The sequence below is a fragment of the Phascolarctos cinereus genome, unplaced genomic scaffold (assembly GCF_003287225.1).
Source record: "Phascolarctos cinereus isolate Bilbo 61053 unplaced genomic scaffold, phaCin_HiC Scaffold_5;HRSCAF=322, whole genome shotgun sequence".
Lineage (NCBI taxonomy): Eukaryota > Metazoa > Chordata > Mammalia > Diprotodontia > Phascolarctidae > Phascolarctos > Phascolarctos cinereus.
This window is the reverse complement of record NW_027555958.1, coordinates 304,558,127-304,578,137: the sequence shown is the minus strand read 5'-3', so window position 1 is coordinate 304,578,137 and position 20,011 is coordinate 304,558,127. Positions and strand designations below refer to the sequence as shown.

At 45.0% G+C, this 20,011-nt stretch overlaps 2 protein-coding genes across 4 annotated transcripts; one reads left to right on the top strand and one right to left on the bottom strand.

The window, feature by feature from the left end:
* The first annotated feature begins 344 nt into the window (after positions 1-344).
* On the top strand, positions 345-19,802 carry PTGES3L (prostaglandin E synthase 3 like). 3 transcript variants are annotated; one of them, XM_078156059.1, is made up of 17 exons: positions 453-562; positions 898-1,011; positions 1,112-1,178; positions 1,277-1,375; positions 5,999-6,088; positions 6,254-6,307; positions 11,274-11,411; positions 12,918-13,077; positions 13,271-13,328; positions 14,576-14,729; positions 14,819-14,935; positions 15,260-15,390; positions 16,005-16,071; positions 16,346-16,437; positions 17,141-17,195; positions 17,760-17,854; positions 19,571-19,802. In XM_078156059.1, the coding sequence occupies exons 1-17, from the start codon at positions 555-557 to the stop codon at positions 19,704-19,706; spliced, it is 1,635 nt and encodes a 544-aa protein (XP_078012185.1). In that variant the 5' UTR covers positions 453-554; the 3' UTR covers positions 19,707-19,802. The 3 variants fall into 3 exon arrangements, with proteins under 3 accessions (XP_020828326.1, XP_078012185.1, XP_020828324.1); XM_020972665.2 differs by lacking the exons at positions 453-562; positions 898-1,011; positions 1,112-1,178; ... (1 more) ...; positions 5,999-6,088; positions 6,254-6,307 and adding an exon at positions 11,084-11,168; XM_020972667.2 differs by lacking the exons at positions 11,274-11,411; positions 12,918-13,077; positions 13,271-13,328; ... (6 more) ...; positions 17,760-17,854; positions 19,571-19,802 and adding exons at positions 6,587-6,614; positions 6,994-7,132 and having other exon boundaries at positions 345-562.
* LOC110198404 (transcription initiation factor TFIID subunit 9-like) lies at positions 6,957-10,881 on the bottom strand. Its single transcript, XM_020972666.2, has 2 exons — positions 10,028-10,881; positions 6,957-8,542 (listed from the first exon to the last, which is right to left on the bottom strand). Exon 1 carries the CDS (start codon positions 10,879-10,881, stop codon positions 10,060-10,062), a length of 822 nt encoding a protein of 273 aa, XP_020828325.1. The 3' UTR covers positions 6,957-8,542; positions 10,028-10,059.
* Positions 19,803-20,011: the final 209 nt, after the last annotated feature.

The window sequence follows — 20,011 nt, the reverse complement described above, 5'->3', positions numbered from 1 at the left end:
AAGAAAAAAAAAACATGAAAACACATCTACCATCCCTTCCAACATACTTTGCAGAAGTGGGGGTCTGTGGGTGTATATAATGATACTGCACATAACGTTAAATTATACATTGATTAATTCTGCGAAACTTTTTTTCGTTCCTTTTTAAAAAAATCATTAGGGATTACTTTCTGGGGAAGGGAGGAAAGAAAGATACCATGGGAAATGTGGGCGATTTTAAAACAAAATATATTAATAAAAATTTATCTTAGAAAATAAATGCTTGGTGAATTCCGGATGGAACTGTGTGGGACGGGGTGGGAAAGAGACTCTTGCACGTGGCTCTAGAAGGATTGCCTGCAGACTAGAAAGGGCAGAAAGGACTAGCGCTTTCTCTCTATTCCCATCTGAAACCCCTACCCCATAGGCGTCTGGACCGCGTAGTCCCTTGCCTGCCCTTCTTATAGCCATATAAGGAACACAGCTGTTGGGGGCGGCACCTGGCTCTAAAGATAGCAGGGGAAAGGGGGAAGGGGCTGCATTCAGAAGCCCAAAATAACGAAGCCAGAAGCGCCATGGCACGGTGAGTGTCCCCTGCCCACCCGGCCAGGTTCTCTTCAGATTCTTGCCTTCCGCAAGTGTCCCTGGCGCCTCTCTGGATGTTCCAGGGGAGTCCAGAAACCTCAGGATTCGGCACCTCTAGCTGGTCTGGTTTCACTGAGCCCAAGACCCCGGAGATCGGAACGTGGGGGTAGGAGGGTGAGCAGTTAGAAGAAAGCAGAGGATCTCCCTGAAAGCTCTGCCTTCTGGGGTTCCCACAATTTGACCCCTCCCATTTGCTCTCCTTTCTGGACGGTGTGATTCAGATCTCCCTCATACTCCCTCCTCATGCCTGTCCCATCCCCTTCTCCTCTCCAGACAGCATGCCCGGACTCTGTGGTATGACCGTCCCAAGTATGTGTTCATGGAGTTTTGTGTAGAGGACAGCACTGACGTCCAGGTGCTTCTTGAGGATCACCGGATTGTTTTCAGGTAAGGGTCATTGCTGACTTTGGGACAGGGCATCTCCCACAGGGTCTTTCTTCTCATTCAGGTCAGCTCCCACTCCCTACCCGTTTTTCTGTCTCCCCAGCTGCAAGAATGCAGACGGTGTGGAGATGTACAATGAGATTGAGTTTTATGCCAAGGTGAACTCCAAGGTAAAGGGAGTTGGGGGGCATGGAGAATGACAGAAAGGGGAGGGAGAGACTCCATTTTAGGACAAAGAAGTTCCACCCCAACTCTCTGCCTGTCCTAGGATTCTCAGGATAAACGTTCAAGCCGCTCCATCACTTGCTTTGTAAGAAAATGGAAGGAGAAGGTAGCCTGGCCTCGGCTCACCAAAGAAGACATAAAGGTGAGTGGGTTTGGAGCTTAAGTATGCAGAGATTTGGTTTTGATTGATTCCGGAAGCTTTTAGTAATGTGCTAGGAAACAATGACCCCTCAAGGCATTTACAGTCTCTTGGAATACAATTTAATATTGCTAGGGATAGGGACTAGCCCGGGGTTTGTAAGGAAGAGCAACACCTCCTTTAGCAGCCACTTGGAGCACCAAGAGGGGCCACTCTGTGTAAGAGGCAGGTCTTGAACGCAGGTCTTCCTGGATCCCAGGACAGCTTTCAATGCCCAGACAAACAAGTACAAGATATATACTGATAAAGACAAAGGAGTGTGGCAGGGAGAAAGGCACTAACAGTGGAGGGGATCAGAAAGGCTTTTGGTGGAAGGAGTCATTTGAGCTGAGGCTTGAAGGAAGGTGGAGATTTCCAAGAGGCACAAACGAGAAGGAAGCGCAATTATGGGTGCTGAGGTGGGGATAGCCTAGAGAGACGGGGTAAAAGGGAACGTCTGTGGAGAGGAGCTTGGTTAGAATGCAGAATATGAAGAAGAGGAATAGATCAGCTTGGAAAGGCAGTTTAAAACAGATTGTGAAGGGCTTTAAAAGCCAAATGGAAAGGTATATATTTTTATCTTAGAGGCAATAGTCATTAAAGCTTCTTTCAATCAATTCATCAATCAGTAAATATTTATTAAATACCTACTATGTGCCATGCACGATGCTAAGCATTGGGGATAAAAAAGAGGCAAAGAAACTATCAGTTCCTGCCCTCAAGGAGCTTACAGGTTAATGGGGTAGCCATCATGTGAACAAATATATACAAACAAGCTATATACAGCATAAATAGGAAATAATTAACACAATAAATTAATTCCCACTGGAATTGAACGTTTAGGGAGGGTTTCCCATAGAAGGTGGGATTTTAGTTGGGACTTGAAGCCAGGGAGGATAGCGGTTGGAACAGAGGAGGTATTTCGGTCAAGAGACCCCTCAAAGACTGGAGTACAGGACAGGTCATCTGGAATGAATTCACAGACTCAAGCATTCTTTAAGTCAAGTTGGCAAGCTTTTCAGCGGACAAGGATTCTTAAGGAACCTATGACCTTAGAGGGGTTCAGTTAAAGTTTATATAGGATAAACTATAGTAAAACAGGTGCCAAATATGCTAACTAGGTGATTCCGGGTGGGATTAGGGACTAGTTAAGGAGTGGTCAGTTCTTAAAGGAACATGCACTTTTTTATATACTTCGAAGGCGTTTTACCCTGAGTTCACTAGGAAAAGCCCAAGGAGGGGCTACAGGGAGGTGTGGTTTTTAGGTCTGCTACCTCACTAAATTAATTAGTAGTCAGGGCCAAATGAGGATTACCCAGTCTGCCACCAATCAATGTCTTGTTTGACAAGATAGATGCAGGGAGTATACCTATATCTTAAGTCTAGGATACACATGAGGAGTCCGGGATGCAGATAATGAGGTAGGGAGTTGGTATAGATAGTCCAGTGTTTGGAATAAGTTTGCAATAACTTTATGACCCCAGTACGAAGCCAGTTCAAGCTAATAATTCTTACAGGTGTGGTTTGTAACTGCATCAGGGAGAGAGATAAGTGTGTTGCTGAGGCCCACTCACAAGTAATTGCTAGGCATAGTGTCCTTGGGCTGGGGAGAAACTACCGGGGCTACTGTTTCTGAAGCTAGGGAGAAATATGGTCTTGGAATTGGGTTCCCAGTACAAGCACCCAAGTACCCCATCAGAGGGAGAGCATTCTAGGCATAGGGGAGAGCCAGAAAGAATGCTGGGAACAGAGAGATGGTGTGTTTTATTCGTGAAAGATCCAGGAGACCAGTGTCACTATATCAAAGAATAAGTGATTAAAGAATAAGACATAAGAAGAATGGAAAGGTAGGAGAAAGCTAGGGTTTTGAATGTCATACAGCATTTTGTATGTACTCCTGGAAGTAATAGGAAGCCACTGTGATTTATTGAGTAAGGGAGTGACATGGTCCAACTTAGGGAAAAAAAGGAAAAGAGAGGGATGGAAGAGGAGGAAGCATTTATTAGGTAACCTCTAAGTGCCAGGCATTGTGCTAAGTACTTTACAGATGTTATCTCATTTGATCCTCACAACTCTGGGAGGCAGATGTTATATATCATCCCCATTTTACAGTTGAGGAAACTGAGGCAGATGAAAGTTAAGTGACTTGCTCAGGGTCACACAGCTAATAAGTGTCCCATGATGTAGGAGTATCAGTTTGGCAGCTGTGTGGAGCATAGATTGAGGCATGGAGGCTAATTAGGAAGCTGTTATTCTAGGCCTCAAACCCTGGACTGGCAGGTATGTGAGAGAAGAGGACAGAGCTGCAGTGGAGGTAGACTTGATGAGACTTGGCAACTGACTGGATATGGAGGCGAGAAAGAAGGGGGAGTTGATTTCCAGGTTGGGAATCACAATCAGATATCCATTTTCCTCAGCCTCGAAGGGCCAGGTTTCATCTGAGGAAGTTTGTATTGTCTGTACTTTTTCACATACATGTCTGTTATCTTCATTAGTAGACTGTTAAGTCCTTCGTCTTGCTTAAAAAAAACACCTTTTTATTGATATCTTTTAACATTGTCTAGATTTTCTCCTCTATCCCAACTCCTCCTCCTTCTCAGAGATCCATTCTTTCTAACAAAAATTAAAAACAAGAAATCAGCAAAATTGATCAATACTTAGCAAAAACATGACGTTGTCTGCCACCTTTCATATCAGTGTACTCTCAGTCCCCTCAAACACTCCTCTCCCTCCAGCATAGGAGTCAGGCTAGGGAGGCATCTTCTCATAAATCTTTGAGGCCAAGCTTGTTCTTTATAATCTTCTTTATAATCTTGCAAGATTCTTTTGTGGCTATTTTTTTCCATGTACATTCATGTAGTCATTGTATGTTTTGTTTTCCTGGCTGTGCTTACTTCACTCTGCATTAGTTCATGTCTTTTCATGCTTCTCTGAACCCATGTTCATTTCTTTCAGCACATCTTACTTCTTAATGCCTTATAATTTGAGTTTGGCCTCTTCAGTGTTCTCCACAGTTACCAGTGATTGACAAATCCAGTGGCCTTTTCTCAGTCTTCACCCTTGACCTGTCTGCAACCTTTGACTGGCCTGAGTTAGACTTGACATGGTGGTTCACATTCCAGATTGGAATGAAATAATATACTTGTAATTCATCTGACAGTTACGAAAAGAAAGTTTATTTAGCCATAGTATGGAAAGGATGGTCAGCAAGGATACTGCTTTGATTCTATTGTTGGTGCACCTTCCCTAAGTCCACATCTGCCATGCTGGCATGTGTCAACTGTACCAGAACTGGCCTCTAACCTGTGGGTGGTTGGAGCCAAAACAGAGCAGGCTAGACACAGGAGAAGTCAGGACACAAACAGAAGTTTAATTCATTTCAGAGTGAAGAAAAGGACACCTGCTGGTGGAAGATTCCCCTCTCAAGGACTTAAGAGTGCTAAGGCTGGGGCCACTTATATACATGAAAGGGGCTGGCTCACAACATAATCATTCTTAGATCTTGAGACAGTTCTCATGGTTAGCATTTCTTGGGACAATACAGTTGTTCTTGGGTCCCATGGGAACAGCCATTGTCTCAAGTCTTGGGTGTCGTGAGGCACAGGACCAGAGTTCTGTGATGGGAATTCAGTACCTGTCAGCGACAAGGAATAGGGATTGTGAACATGTCATGGACTGCCCTGGGAAATAAGGGAAACTAAATTCCTTATGAACACCTGGTGCTGGTCCAAGCAATGTACTTTACTAGAGGGTGAGATCATTCCAAGGCACAAAGGATTACTGTTATGCCAAACTCAGAGCACAGAGTGCTTGCCAGGCCCTAGCTCTGGAAAACAGGTTATCTCCAAAATATCAAAATATTTTGACACACACACCAGATGTCATATTTGAGGAAGGAGCTCTTGATTCCTTGTGTATTTAAGTCACCAGCCTTTTACCTTTAACCCCCTGAAGCAATTAAATCTGTAAAATGGTTTCAACACTAAAAAAAACAACATTTTTTAAAATCATATTTTCCAAGTACATGTAAAAAAAATTTTAATACTCATTTTTAAAAATTTTGAGTTCCAGATTCTCCCCCACCTTCAATTTCTTTTTAAGGAAAAACAAATTTAGCCTGCAATGGGTAGGTGTTGCTCCATTAGGACATCCTCTCTACCATCAACATGACTTTGTAGAGGTTGCTCCCCATATATAGAACGAAATTCCTCCTCACCTTGTCTCTTAAAATGCTTAGCATCTTTCAAAACTCAGTTCAAGAGCCACCTCTTACATATGGCCTTCCCTGATCCTCTTCATGGTATTTGCTTTGTTATTTCTCATGGTGGAATCTAAGTCCCTTGTACTATTTTCGGCTTTTTTTGTATCCCAGAACCTTACAGGTTGCCTGCCACATAGCAGACTCTTTTTTTTTTCCAGCTAAAGACGAGGTTTATTAGAACATCTGTCATATTGGCCAGACTCTTAAGGAATCTAAGCATTTGTATTGCTAATGCAAATGGGCCAGATCTTAAGAATCTGAGCCCACATAGCAGACTCTTAATAAATGCTTACTGAATGACTTTCAGTGTCTCTCTCCTCTTGTAGCCCGTGTGGCTATCTGTGGACTTTGATAACTGGAGAGACTGGGAAGGGGATGAAGAGGTGGAGCTAGCTCAGGTGGAACATTACGCAGAGGTGAGAGAAGATGCCAGTTTCATGTCTGTGCCTGGGTTTGTATGTCTCTTCCTGTCATTTTCTCTAAGTTCTGTCTAGCTTGCTGTCATGTAGGGTTTTGCTGACTCTTTTGATCAGTGACATCTAGATACCCTTTCTCCCGGTGACTTCCTGTCTCCTTTCCAGCTCTTAAAGAAAGCGAGTGCAAAGGGACCTCCCCCTGCCATGGATGACCTGGATGTAAGTGGAGCTGATAGAGCTTAATTCATGAGACTCTGTCAGTGAAATTGGTTCTGCTTTCTGGTTATGGCCCTTAGATGCTATGTTCCCCAGTGAAGCCTGCTTTCTCTAGTTCCAATTTCCTTCCAGACAGCAAAGAAAAAGCTGCTTGAATGGGTTTTCTCCTTCCTTCTGTGGGTATCCCCAGCAGGGTCTTCTTCCTTCCTGCCCCATTTGGGCATATAAATACAAATGCCTTTTCTCTTCCCTGACCCAACATTAGCCTCTGTTCTTTTCTAGGATGAATCCAGTGGTGAAGATATGACAGGTAATTTCTCTGTGAAAAAGATGGTTAGGGATCTGGAAACCATTTTCTATGAAATGCTGGGGTCTTTTCTCTTTTTGGCTGTATTATGGGCCTATAGTGAAACAATTCTGGTTCCTCAGTTTACCTCTACCTTTAACATTTACATTCCCAGCAAGCTCTTTCTCTTAGGCCCTTCACCAGAGATGTGACTTTGCCAACTGTTTCTGAACAGGATGGCAAAGAAGAAATAGGCTACTGGGGGCCTTCATGCCATTCTATTATCAGTCTTTAAGTTTCTGGCCACTCGTTAAGAGTTCTCATGTTTGTGTATATGGCAAGGGAAAAGGCAAAGAGCAAAGCATATTTCACTAAAACTTTTGTAATTTTTTTCTTTTATTAGGAACTTAAGCAACATTACAGAAGAAAATGAACATGCTATCTTCATCCCTCCATATTTCCTTCCCACCTTTGTAAATCTATGTACATTTCTGAAGAGTTCTTTCATGTATTTTTTTAAACTTAACATGATTTCACATACACCATTTGCGTGTTTCAATACACTATACATATTTCATAATTATATAGTGAATTGAACACTGGATTTAAAGCCGAGATCTTGAAGTCCTAGATCTGACATTAATTAGCAGTATGACCATAGGCAACTCACTCAACGTTGAGTCTGTAAGCCTGGTCATCTGTAAAATGGGGTAACAGTACAAACAGGCTGTGAAGAAAGTGCCCTATAAAGTGCTATCTAAATGCAAACTACTGGCATATTGGTATCCATAGGCTATTGAGCCATTTCCCTATTGTTGGTCACTGGGGCTGTTTCCAATTTTATAAACAGTGCTATGACGACTTTTGTAAAATAACTTTTTAAAGTTATTTCCTTGGGGTATAATTCCCCAAAGGAGAATCATTTGATCACAAGATATGTGCTGCTTCGTAGCTTTTGCTCTTAACCATCCAATTCTCATTTATGCCTATAATTCAGGTTCTCAACCTGTAGTGACTTTCCCTCTCCCTGAGGGAGCTGAAGAAAGAGGAGACACAGAGTTCTAAGGTCACATCCCACAGAATGACTTTCCTTGTTGCCTTTGGGTACGTAATGAAACAAACCTGTTCCCACTTAACCAATAACTTCGTGTCTTCTGGCTTACATTTGTAATGACAATGTGCACCTGAGTGTTTCAGGTTCCTCCAGTATTATCATAGGTAAACAGAGACTGCAGACTTAAGACAGTTAAATTGTCTAGACAGTCTAAGAACCGAGTCTTAAGTGTTCCTTTCCCGCCATTCTGCCCCCATCGCCATGGAAGTTATCTCTGCTGCACAGAGCAGAGAGTCATTTTACATTTTTATGATGGTCCTCTTTTGCACTTAGCTGGGCTGGTCCTCAGACAGCAGGTAACGTTTATTTCTGAGGATACACTTAAAGCCTTCCCAGATAGGAAGGACCTGCCAGATTGCATGTTTATTCACTGCCTTAAAAACCAAGGGTCACCTCTGTATCATCATGAAGCATCTCTCTCAAAACTGGGCTGCTGTGGTTTTTGCTCAGGTTTCTGATTAATTTCACTGCACCCAGAACATGATGGGGTTCCCTGTGAAAAGGAGCATCAGAAGAAGTTCATTTGGATGGTGCTCATAACTTTGGCCTCAGCCAGACAGTGATCCACTTCTGAGAAGAGGGAGGCTTGTTTTTTCAAATGAGAAAATGTGTGGGGCATGAAAGGAGGCAAAAGAAATTGGATGCTTTTTTCCCAAAGGAAACAACACTCTCAGGAAACATCAGTAATATCAAGAATTCTGCTGGAAGCTGGGTTTCGCCATGACACCAGAGTTTAGGAAGGACACTGATAAGCAGGATGTTGTCCAAAGAGCATGATGGTGAAGGGTCTTGAGTCCATGTCGTATGAGGATAGTTGAATGGACTGGAAATGTTTAGCCTGGAGAAGAGAAAGAGAGGGAGAGGGAGAGAATGGTACATATTGACTAAGTTCAAGTTTTGGAAGCGCTGTCATGTGAAAGGCAGACTGGCCTTTTCTGTTGAGCCCCAGAGGCCAGAACTGGAGCAATAGGTAGAAGTTACAGAGCGGGTAGTGGGGGAGGGGAGCATCCGCAATAAGAGGCTGGATAACCACTTTTCTGATATGTTATAGTGGGGATTCCTTTTTGGGTATAGGTTGGACTAGATAGCCACTGAGCACTCCTTCAAGTAAGGCCCCTAGGCGTTGTGTATAAATCTGGAAGACCAGAGTTCAAATCCTGTCTCAGACACTTATTTAGGTGTGACCCCAAACAAGTCACTTAACCTTTGTCAGCCTCAGTTTCCTTTAAAAGCTATGTAAATCCTAATCACTATTATTATTATTCCAACTTTGAAACACTGATTCTGTGAACTTGTTGCAATAAGGAATTTTTCCTATGTTTGGGAATTAATATTCTCAAGCCATCCCATGTTGGCTCAGACCCTTTCATTGTCATCACCTGGTAAGCTATATTGGAAGACAGCTGGGTTCAATTTTAACTCATCCATTTAGTACCTACAATTTACTAGGACGGGCCAGTCCTGATCCTCATCTAAAAAAGAGAAGAGTGTACCAGTATATTTCTAAAGTCTCTTCCAGCTCTAAATCCTAAAGTGCTATGAACTTGGGCTAAGAACAGCTCTTTGGAGAACACTGGCCCCAAGGGACACAAGGGCTAAAGAGTCACAGTCAAGTCCGGATACTGTTTCTTTCTTTCTTACTTTATATTTTCTAACTGCACTATTAAAGAAAATCCAACAATTATAATTCCAGTGAAAAATATTGCTGCCACACCACTTTTCCTCCATTTTTTTTAAAGATTCATTATTTTAGTTTTCAACATTCACTTCCACAAGATTCTGAGTTCCAAATTTTCTCCCCATCTCGTCCCTCCCCCAACCCCAAGCCAGCGTACATTAATAATAGAAGCAAGGCAGGTGGCACAGTGGACAGAGTCCTGGACCTGGCGTCAGCAAGAGCTAGGTTCAAATTCAGCCTCAGACACTTGCTACCTGTCTGACCTTGGGCAAATTATTTAACCTGTCTGCCTCAATATCCCCATCTGTAAAACAGGGATAATAACAGTACCTACCTCCTAGAGTTGTAAGAAAGTGCTTTGCAAACCTCAAAGTGCTATATAAATGCCAGCTATCATTCTTACACTACACGGTGTTCCAAAAGTCCTAGTACAAATTTAGGCTTTTATAGCTGACTTGGCCGGGCCATCCTGTACAGTGTGAGACTTCCAGCTTTATCAGCTTAAACCTGCTTTAAGACTTTTGGGACACCCGATATAGCCTAAGGAGCTCCTGCTTTATTTAGAAGCTTCAAGCTGCACTAAGACTTTTGGGGCACTCCCCACAACCCGAGCCTCTGATACCCTGCACTCCAGCCCAGTCTCACCTTTGGCAGACACCAGGACCAGCTTTTGTGCTTTACAAATTGTTATAGTCGTCATCGTCTTCGTGTTTCCTTTTCAATGAATTCGAGGACTCGGCGGGGGTGCTCTGCGACGACGAGGACGAGGACGAGGACGACGACGATGAAGATGACGACGAAGACACCACGTTCGTGGTGATGAGGATGTTCTTGGACCCGATGAGGGAGGGGTTGATCAGCACGTTCTGCACGGCAGGCGCCGCGGGCATCGCCGCCTTGACTGCGGGGCTCTGCGAGGCCGGGATCTGCACCGTGAACCTCTGGCCGGCCAGCGACAGCGGGGTCGCGACGTCGGCGGCCACGGCCACGGCGGGCGCGGACGAGGGCGCGCCCAGGGTCGGGGTGCCGGGCCTGCTGCTGACCGCACCCACGCTGAGCCGCGGCACCGTGATTCTGCCCGCCGGGGCCGCCACCTTTTTGGGCAGGGACTTCAGCCGGTAGTTGGGCGCGGTTAAGCAGTAGCGGTCTGGGGGCAGCCGGGGGCCCGAGTAGGGCTTGATCAGCGGCAGCGGCGTCTGGTTCTTCTGCCGGGCGATATCTAACAGAAAGTCCCTGGGCGGCGGCGCCGTGAACGACTGGTCGGCCCTGCACTGGATGGCCAGCCGCACGTCGTCCGCATCCACCGCAGGCTTCTTGGCGTGGCTCGAGTAAATCTTGGCGTCGTCCAGAATCGTGGTGACGTAGCGAAAGGCGAACTCCAGCATCTGGTTGATGACCCTTGGTTCGTACTCTGTGATCCCCATATCCTTCAGAATTTGGGCCATCACTTGGGCATCTTTCGGAGAGCTCTTGGGGGACGCCATCTTGCCCGGCTCCATGATTTCCGGTGCTCACACTTCACTTCCGGTTTCTGAGAGCTTCGCCAAAGGTTACTAAACGACCGGGAGGGAGGAGTCCCCGATTTCCGTTTTCGCTAATTCTGACCCACGCCGGCAACTGTCCGTATTCCCTTTCCTGACTCTCTACTGCCGCAGAGGAAAGAAACTCAGGTCCTACGTAAGGCTTGAGCTCTGCCCTTGCCAGGGCCATCTGTTTAGCGTTCTCCACGGCCAGGGAGCTAGCAACCATGTCGTTCTGGTGCCAGCGGGACAGCTACGCTCGAGAGGTGAAACCTGAGGCCGGGGGTTCGAGATCGAAAGGGTTGGGGAGGGGTGAAGCGCGGGGGCTCGGCCGGCAGGCCCCATCTTACGATCCTCCCTTTGCTCCGCAGTTCAGCACCACCGTGCTGTCTTGCCGGCCCGCGGAGCTGCAGACCATTGGGAAAGGAGATAGCAAGAACCAGGAGAAGCTAAGCGGCTACCACGTGGTGTTGGAAGATACGCTGCTCTTTCCTGAGGGCGGGGGTCAGGTGTGAAACCCGCCTCCAGCCTTCCCACCCCACCTACGCCGAGGCCCCGCCTCCTCTCAAGCCATACCCCAACGTGCCCTCATCCTCCCAGAAGCCCCGCCCTCCAGTAGACCACGCCCCTTTCTTGGGCCCACCCTCAGAAGGTTCTTACCGGGTGGGACGTTAGAGATAGCTTCTGTTTACCGAGAGGGAAGTGACTTGCCCAAAGCCAATTTAGACTCCAAGTCCTCAGGTTTTAAACGCTGGGTGCTTTTTTTTTTTTAGGCAGTTAGGGTTAAGTGACTTGCCAAGGGTCACACAGCTAGCTAACTAAGTATCAAGTGTTTGGTCTGAGGCTAGATTTGAACTTGGGTCCTCCTGACTTCAGGGCTAGTGCTCTTTGCACTGTGCCAACTAGCTGCCTCTAACGCTTCGCTTTTGTAGAATCCTTTGTGTTCTGTCTCATCTCCAAGGCCTGACTACTTGTATTGGGAAATACTCAAAACTGACAAGCCCCGTCCTTCCCCTGCCTTGGGTCACTTCTCTGGATCTAACATTTCCTTACCCTTTCCGGTAAAAAGAGGGGGTTAGACTAGATCAGTGGTCATTAACCATTTTTGTGTCTCAGACCCTTTTGGCAGTCTAATGAAGCCCTTCCAAAGTAATGTTTTTAAATCCATAATATGAAAAATATAGTATTACCAATTATGCTGAAATATTAGTTATCAGAATATATTTTTTAAAAGTTCACAGGCCCCAGTTTTAAGAACCCCTGACCTAGATGCCTCTAAGGCTTCTTTCAGCTCCAGATCTTTGATCCCATGATCCTTCAGTTCAGCCCCAAAAATTTAAGAATGAACATGGTGTGGTAGATAGAGTTTTGTGTGAAACATTTTTGCAAACCTTAAAGTGCTATAGACATGTTCTTATTAGCTAAGGAGCCAGCCTTGAATCCAGGTTGAGCCTCCACCCCTAGCTTAATGTCTCTGGGCTGTAGATTTCTTAATATAATTTGCAGAGAAGGTGCTGATTTACATTGGTAAAGGGAATTCCTTATGCCATTATGCCAGCGAAATTGCCTGAGCCCATTAGACCCATTACTACCTCTGTATTTGACCTCTGACCCTTGGGAACTTCAGATTATAACATTTTACTCCCACCCAAAAAAAAATCCATACTAGGTATCAAAGGATTATGGATTTAGAGTTGGGAGGGATGATCAGAGGTCATCTCATTTGACCTGTTCATTTTACATAGGAGGAAACAGACTCAGAAAGATTAAGTGACCTTATCCAAAGTCATATGAGTATGTGGTAAAGACAGCATTCAAACTTGGGTCCACTGACAGCAGGCCTAGTAGTGTTCATTCCTGTACCTCTCCTTCTTATCTCCTTGTAGCCTAGACAAATCCTACCTCCTACTTTACAGGTCACTGTGTACTTTTTAATTCCTAAACTACTTTTTGAGTGTGAATTACTGCTTCATCTTTCCCTTCCTAAATCCATAGTAGGAACCTTTTTTCCCCAGCCTGATGACCGAGGTTCCATTGCTAACATCCCAGTGCTCAGAGTGACCCGCCGGGGATCTGAAGCTGAGCATTTCTTGCTAACTCCCCTGGCACCAGGGAGCCGGGTCCAAGTGCAGCTGGACTGGGATCGGAGGTTTGACCACATGCAGCAGCATTCAGGTATCGAGGGAATGGAAGTGGAGAAGGAGTTTAGCCCCATTCCTGGAAATTCAGTCCAGATGATTGTAACACCGTGCCTACCCATGTAGCTAAGCACTTGTGTAGAGAGAACTGTGCTTGAATCTAAAAGCCCTTGCATGTTAGACTCTTTTAATAGTCTCCTTTCTCCTTATCTATTTCCCTTGGTACCCAGGACAGCATCTCATCTCAGCTGTGGCTGACCACCTGTTTGGGTTGAAGACAACATCGTGGTGAGTGAGAGGCATTGGATTGATGACTAAAAATGTAAATGTTTTATTAAAACCTTAACTCTGAACATCAATACAACCAACTAAACTGGCTTAGCAGATGTTTACATTTAAATTAATTTCAACACCTAAGATGTCTTACTATTTTTCAGTCATTCCCTATTACAAAGAGATCCTTGTCAGAATTCTTTTGCCATTTGTTCCTATTAATTTTTGTTCTTATATAGTCATTTTTACAGAGATCATGAGGCAGCATGATATACTTGTTAGAGAAATGGCTTCAAATTGAGGAAAACCAGGGTTCAGGTTTTGCCTTTGATACATACTGGCTGTATGAGCCTGGCTGGACAGTTCACTGAACCACTCAAAGCTATTGGCAATTCTTAAAGGACTCAGTTGCAAAAAAGGTGCCAATCTGTGTTGATAGAAGGAATTTCCTCATCCATGAATTCTCTATACTACTTGTCTAGTCCCTGTCCCTAACTAGAGAGACTTCATGAGGTAGTGGCTAGAGGCCATTCTTAAGAGTCAAGAAGATATAGATTCATGTCTTGCCTCTGACATATACTATCTCTATGACCCTGGGAAAGTCACTGAACTTCCTATTGCCCCAGTCAGGTATCGTAAGACCTTCAGTTTCAGGATAGCTACCAGTCTGCATTGGTGGAGGGAGTTTTCTCACTCAGAGTTCCATTACACTGCTGAAATTACAGGTCAAAAAAAAAGTTATACTTTTAGTGTGTATTCTATTTCTTGTTCTGATTTTTTTTCATTTTGCAGTTTTATAGTAGACTATTTGATACAGCCTTTTCCAGCTTTTTCCTAACAAAGACCTAGGCTTGGAGGCGAGAGAAAGGGGAATTTCCTGGAATGAAATACGGTCTAGCATTTGTTCAATTCACTTTTGTAAGCTCTGAAAATGGGTTAACGTCTCTGTGCTAAAGGATGGACAGGGGAAGAAAGGTCTTCTAATCCAGGTGTTTGAGGCTGATGGACCCATTGTCTTTAAGGGCATCTGTGATTTTGTTTTTTTTTCAGTATTGCATTAGTTGCATTTCAGTATAATTAGATTCCTTTGCAAGCCTATTTATTTAAAAACATTATTCTGCATTAGAGGCCATAGGCTTTACCAGACTGCCAAAGTGAGTGTGGTGACCCAAAAGAGATTAAGAACCCCGAAAGCTCTGTCCCTACAAGCTGCCAATCTTATATTTCATTCTCATCCCATGAACCCCCCTCTCTCTGGTTAGGGAGTTAGGACGCTTTCGGAGCACGATAGAGCTGGATAACCCCAAGGTCTTGCCAGAACAGGTAGTTGCTATTGAGCAGAGTGTCAATGAGAAGATCCGAAATCGGCTGCCTGTGACTGTGACAGAACTGAGCCCAGATGATCCTGAGGTGAAGGTAAAGAGCTAGCCAGTGACAACTCCAGGCTATCTAAAGAGTTCTTTTCAAGGACCTTTTAGAAGTTCTGATATACCTACCCGTTCCAGGTAAAGGCCTTGGGTTTGCCAGATGACCATGTGGGACCTATCCGTGTCATCACCATTGAGGGTGTTGATTCCAATATGTGCTGTGGAACCCACGTGAGAAACCTCAGTGATCTGCAGGTGAGTGGGGTGGGGGGAGGAGGGAAGGGCTGAGGTTCCAGAAAAGGCCTATCAGTGGGGTGGAAGAGCAAGATGAGCCTAAGACTGGGGGAGGGGCGAGTAGAAGCTCAAAAATGTTGAAATCCTTTGGGCAGAGGAGTGTCTGTCCCACCACTTCTACTGGAGATGCCTTCTCTGTAGGCAAGGTGCATTGAGTCCCTATATGAGGGATTCTTTGTAGGACCCCTAAAAGACCTCACTATTCACTTATTCTGGAGAGACAATATGAGTCTAGCTTGCTCTCAGAAGCCACTTCACTGTATGTGTCTTCCAAACCCCATCTAGGTCATTAAGATCCTAGGTACAGAGAAGGGGAAAAAGAACAAGACCAACCTAGTCTTTCTAGCAGGGAACCGGGTGCTGAAGTGGATGGAGAGAAGTCACGAAGCAGAAAAGGCCCTGACCGCACTACTCAAGTAGGGTGCCTCTCTTTTTGTTCTTGTGGATTTATTGAGTGATTTTAGGGAAGTGCCTCAGTTTCCCCATCTGCAGTATGAGGAATACACCCCTTTACTCTCTCTCCTGGTACAAGGATCAGATGAGCTTCTAAGTGTGAGAGTGCTCTTAGAGGTGGAGTTCCTCATGTACACCCAGCAGAACAGCCTGGTGGAAGGAGGGCTGGTCTGAGAGTCAGGAAGACCTGGAACATGCCTCAGATACTTAACAGCTGGGCAAATGACATAACCTCTCTGAACCTGAGTTGCCAATAATAGTAGCACCTACTTCAGAGAGTTGTTATGAGGATCAAATGAGACAGTGAATGCGAAGTTCTTTGCAAATCTTGATCCACTATACAAAAGTGCCAGCTGTTATACATGGCCAGTCCTTGCCCCCAGTTGTTTTGTGAATAAGTGACCTTCCACACTCAAGCTGCTGTCTCTCTCTGCTAACCCCAACAATAATCTGTAGTTCTCAGGCTTGGGAGGAACCACTGTTTGAGGCCAGGCATCACTGTTTCCCAGCAACTCATCCTCTAGTAGTTGGGATGGGGAATTGGGGGATGGGTCTCCAGATTTTTGTGTCTCTCAAGGTGCGGAGTAGAAGAACACGCAGAGGCTGTTCAGAAACTGCAGAACTCAGCCAAGCTGCTCCAGAAGGTGACTTACGCTAGAGCCACAAGGAGGGAAGGCTGGAGTGGAAATAGATTCTGTCCTGCAGTGGGTTTCCCTCAGGCCTGGGTTGTGAGAGTATAAGTAATATCCAGGCCTGGCCCTGATTTCTGCAGCTGCTTTGCAAAGTTAATTCCCTAGATATATGGATTGGTGGCAAGGGGTAAGGGAAGATGGGGGGACCTACTGTGTGTTACCTCCTTCCTTTGTGTCAGCTTTACTCCCTGCCACCTACATTGCTAAGTTATAACATCATTTTCAGAATAATGTGAATCTACTCAGAGACCTGGCCATTCTCACTGCCCACAGTCTTAGAGACAGTCCAGACAGGGGAGGAGTGATTGTACTGCACAGGTGAGGAGTCAGAAATTGGCAACAGGGCTGAGGAGGAGGGCTGGAGTGGGGTGCTTCACATTTCTGCTGTGTGCCTAAAGACATTGGAAAGACAAGTCTGCTTATTTGAGTTCTTTATGATATTGTAAAATGTAAGGAGAAGGGGAGGGTGTCAAATGCCTGATATCTTGGTTTGGACAGGGTGATAAATATGTCCCTAGAATTTTCTTTTTCCCTTCTTTCACGGTCCCATCACTTCTACTGCCATCCAGAAAAGCTCCTGTTGTCCTAGGGGCCCCACTTAAGGAGAATAAAGCTAACCCAAATCTTTAAGTGCTGAGGCTGTGGAGGAACCATGTGTTCTCTCTCCTCAGGTAGACTTTCCCTTCTTAGGGGAGTCGGAGGTTTTGTGTGCCATGGACAGCTATTCTTGGAGAACAGATACCCCTGAACAGATAGCACTCAGCTTACTCTCACTGCTCTCTGACCCCAGCCTGGCTCTGATGCCTTACATGAGCAAGCTTTGGGTATGAGGTGTGGTAGAAGTAATGTTGGTTCTGAAGTCTGGGGACCTGGATTCAAATCCTGTCTTTTCAACTTACCATTTGTGCAACTTTGGGAAAGTCTTTAAGCCTCTCTAGGCCTCAGTGTCCTTATCTGTAAAATGTTCTAGATGTCTCAGTAGTTCTATCCAACTCTAAATCTAAATGGTCCTTTATTATAGGAAAGATGGTGACTCTGAGTTTATGAATATCATTGCCAATGAGATTGGGATAGAGGTGAGAGTGTGTGAGGTACCCTCCCTTATCCCTCCATCTTCAGGGGCCTTTCCTCATATTTGACTCTCTAGTCTAAACACAACCTGTTAACTTCTTCCAAGGTCGGATTGTGATGTGTTTCTGGGCCTCTAGCATTTGCTATTTTTGGGTATGCCTATCCTTTCAGAGAAGGAGCCTAAGGGGGAACACCCTTATTGTTTGTCTGTGGGACCTATTTTTTGAGTCGTAGCCAGGCCTTTCATCCTTCCCACCTCTATTTTGGACGACCCCTCTGGAATGATGTTAGTGTCACTCTTAGTCATCTGTTAAGTGTAATCATCTCCAAGCTCATGTTGTAGCTCCCCTATATCTTCCAACTGCTTTCAGACCATTTCTTCTTCTTGTATTATGCATTATGGCCAAAGAAGATCTTTTTCTTTTCTTTCTTTTTTTTTTTTTTTGCTCAGGGAGTTTGATTCTGAAACTTTAGGAAAAGTCCACCCTGGGTGGGGGGGAATAGTTTTGGGAATGGGTAGGTTTTATATTACTGGGTATTAGGACTCATTCCTCCATCTTGTCTTCTAGGACACCCTTCTCTTCTTAACCGTGGGGGATGAGAAAGGTGCAGGGCTCTTCTTACTTGCAGGGCCAGTTGAGGCAGTGGATATATTGGGACCCAGGTAAGTCTACAAGAAATCCTTCAGTTCAAGTCAACAAACATTTATTGAGTATATATGAGTACCAGGCACTGGGGATAGGTATAGAAACAGAAAAAAACCAATCTCTAACCTCAAGAAGCCTACATTCTACTGAAGGGAAGCAACACGTATGGAGATCAGTAAATATCAAATATGTGTGAAGTTGTTTTAGGTGGTGAGGAAAGGACACTAACAGCTGGGGCTGTGAATCATTCTAATAGAAAGAAGAAGCAGATTTTAGAGATGTGGAAGTAGAGTGGACATTATATAACAACTGATTGAGTAGAGGGAGTGAGGGAGAGGGAGGAGTGGAGGATGACTCCCAAATTTGTGAACCTGGGTGACTGACTGAAAAGATGGTGATGCCATTGACAGAAAGAGGGAAATTGGGGTGGAGGGGGATGGAGCTGGAAGGAGAGGTAGTAGGTTCCATTTTGGATATGTTGAATTTAAACTGCTTATGAGATAGTGAGAGGAAGATGTTTTTCAGGCAAAGTTGGTTAAAAGTGAGGTTTAGGAGATAGGCAAGACCTGGATACTGAGATTTTGAAGCCATTTGTATAGAGATGCTAATTGGGAGCTGAAGAGATCAGCAGGAGAGAGGTTACAGTCAAAAGAGTAGTGGACCCAGGACAGAGCCCTGAGGTACACTCATGCAACAGGGGCAGGATGTAGAAGGTGACCCAGCAGATGAGAAGGAATGGTCAGGCAGGTAGGAGAATCTGGGGAAAGTGGTGTCAAGAAAACATAGGAAGAAGAGAGTATTTAAGAAGACAGGGCAGTCAATAGGTCAGATGCTGAAGAGACATCAAGAAGAAAGACAACTTGGAGAAAGGTCACTAGATTTAGCCATTAGGAAATCAGAATTGAATTGATTGCAAGGAATTGAGAAGTGAAGGAATGAATGAAAAAGAGCTTAATTACTTCACTTACCATCAGCCAACACTGTGCTAAGCGCTAAGAATACCAATGGAAAGAGAAGGCAACACTCCTCTTGAGGAACTTCATTCTAATTAAGCGAGACAATACATCTAGGATGGGTCAGTTCAGGGCAGATGGAAAGGCACAGGTGTGCTTAGGATGAAGCAGCAGAACATGTGGCAAGGCCCAGGCATTCTTAGGAGGCAGTTGTAGGTCAAATGGCAATTCTCTGGGAGGTCTGGAAAGCACAGAGGTAGGGCATGTGGTAAGGCCCAGTGAGCTACCATCTTGTCAGAAGGATCTTAGTTGGTAACACCCTGCTTATCCTAGTGGTGTAACTAGCTGTATCCCTGACCTCTGACTGTTGGGAAATGGGTAGTGGGCTTGAGGGTCAGAGTAGAATGGAGGTTTTGGGTAAACTCCTGGGTGGAGAGAGGATGGGGGAATAGCATCCAGCTGGGAGGGAGCATCTGGCACCTGCTGGGAACTAAGTAGTAGAGGCTCAGGAAGAGGAGGGGAAGAAGCGTTCACAGCCTGGTCCTGGCTAGGTCACCAGGCCCCACCTTGGGATCTTACATCTGAAGAAGTAGAAGCAGTGAGTATAGATAGTTTTTTCCAGGTGTTTGGTATGAAAGAGAGATGTAAAAGGGACAGTTATGAATACAATTATGAGATACCTCTTAAGTGGTAAAGTACTCAAGTGGTCAAGAATTTTGCTCTTCCAGTGTTCTTCCTAAAGGGCCTTGGTTGTCTCTGATGCTATTCATTGGTTTTCAGGGTAGCCGAATTGCTACAAGGCAAAGGAGCTGGGAAGAAGGGCCGCTTTCAGGGCAAGGCCACCAAACTGAGCCGGCGGGCAGAGGTGCAGGCCCTTCTCCAGGACTATCTTGCCAGTCAGAGTGCTGAGGAATAGCAACTCTTGCCCTTGTGCCTTTTCCGTAGAACCAGACAGCACATGGCCATGGAAAAATTTTGTTTTCTTCTAGACAATAAAATAATTTTATTGGAATATGGAATCGTGTGCTTGACTGTCTACAAGCCTATGTAGTTGTTCTTTGTGTGTATACACAGTTACGTACTCTATAAAAAAGGTGATGGCCTTGGTGTGAATGAAATATGCCACCTCAACCAGGGCATCCTTTCTTTAAGCTGTGAAATACAGTTGCATAAAAGCTATAGATCTGCCTGGATGAGAGGACCTACAATCTGTTCCCGTAA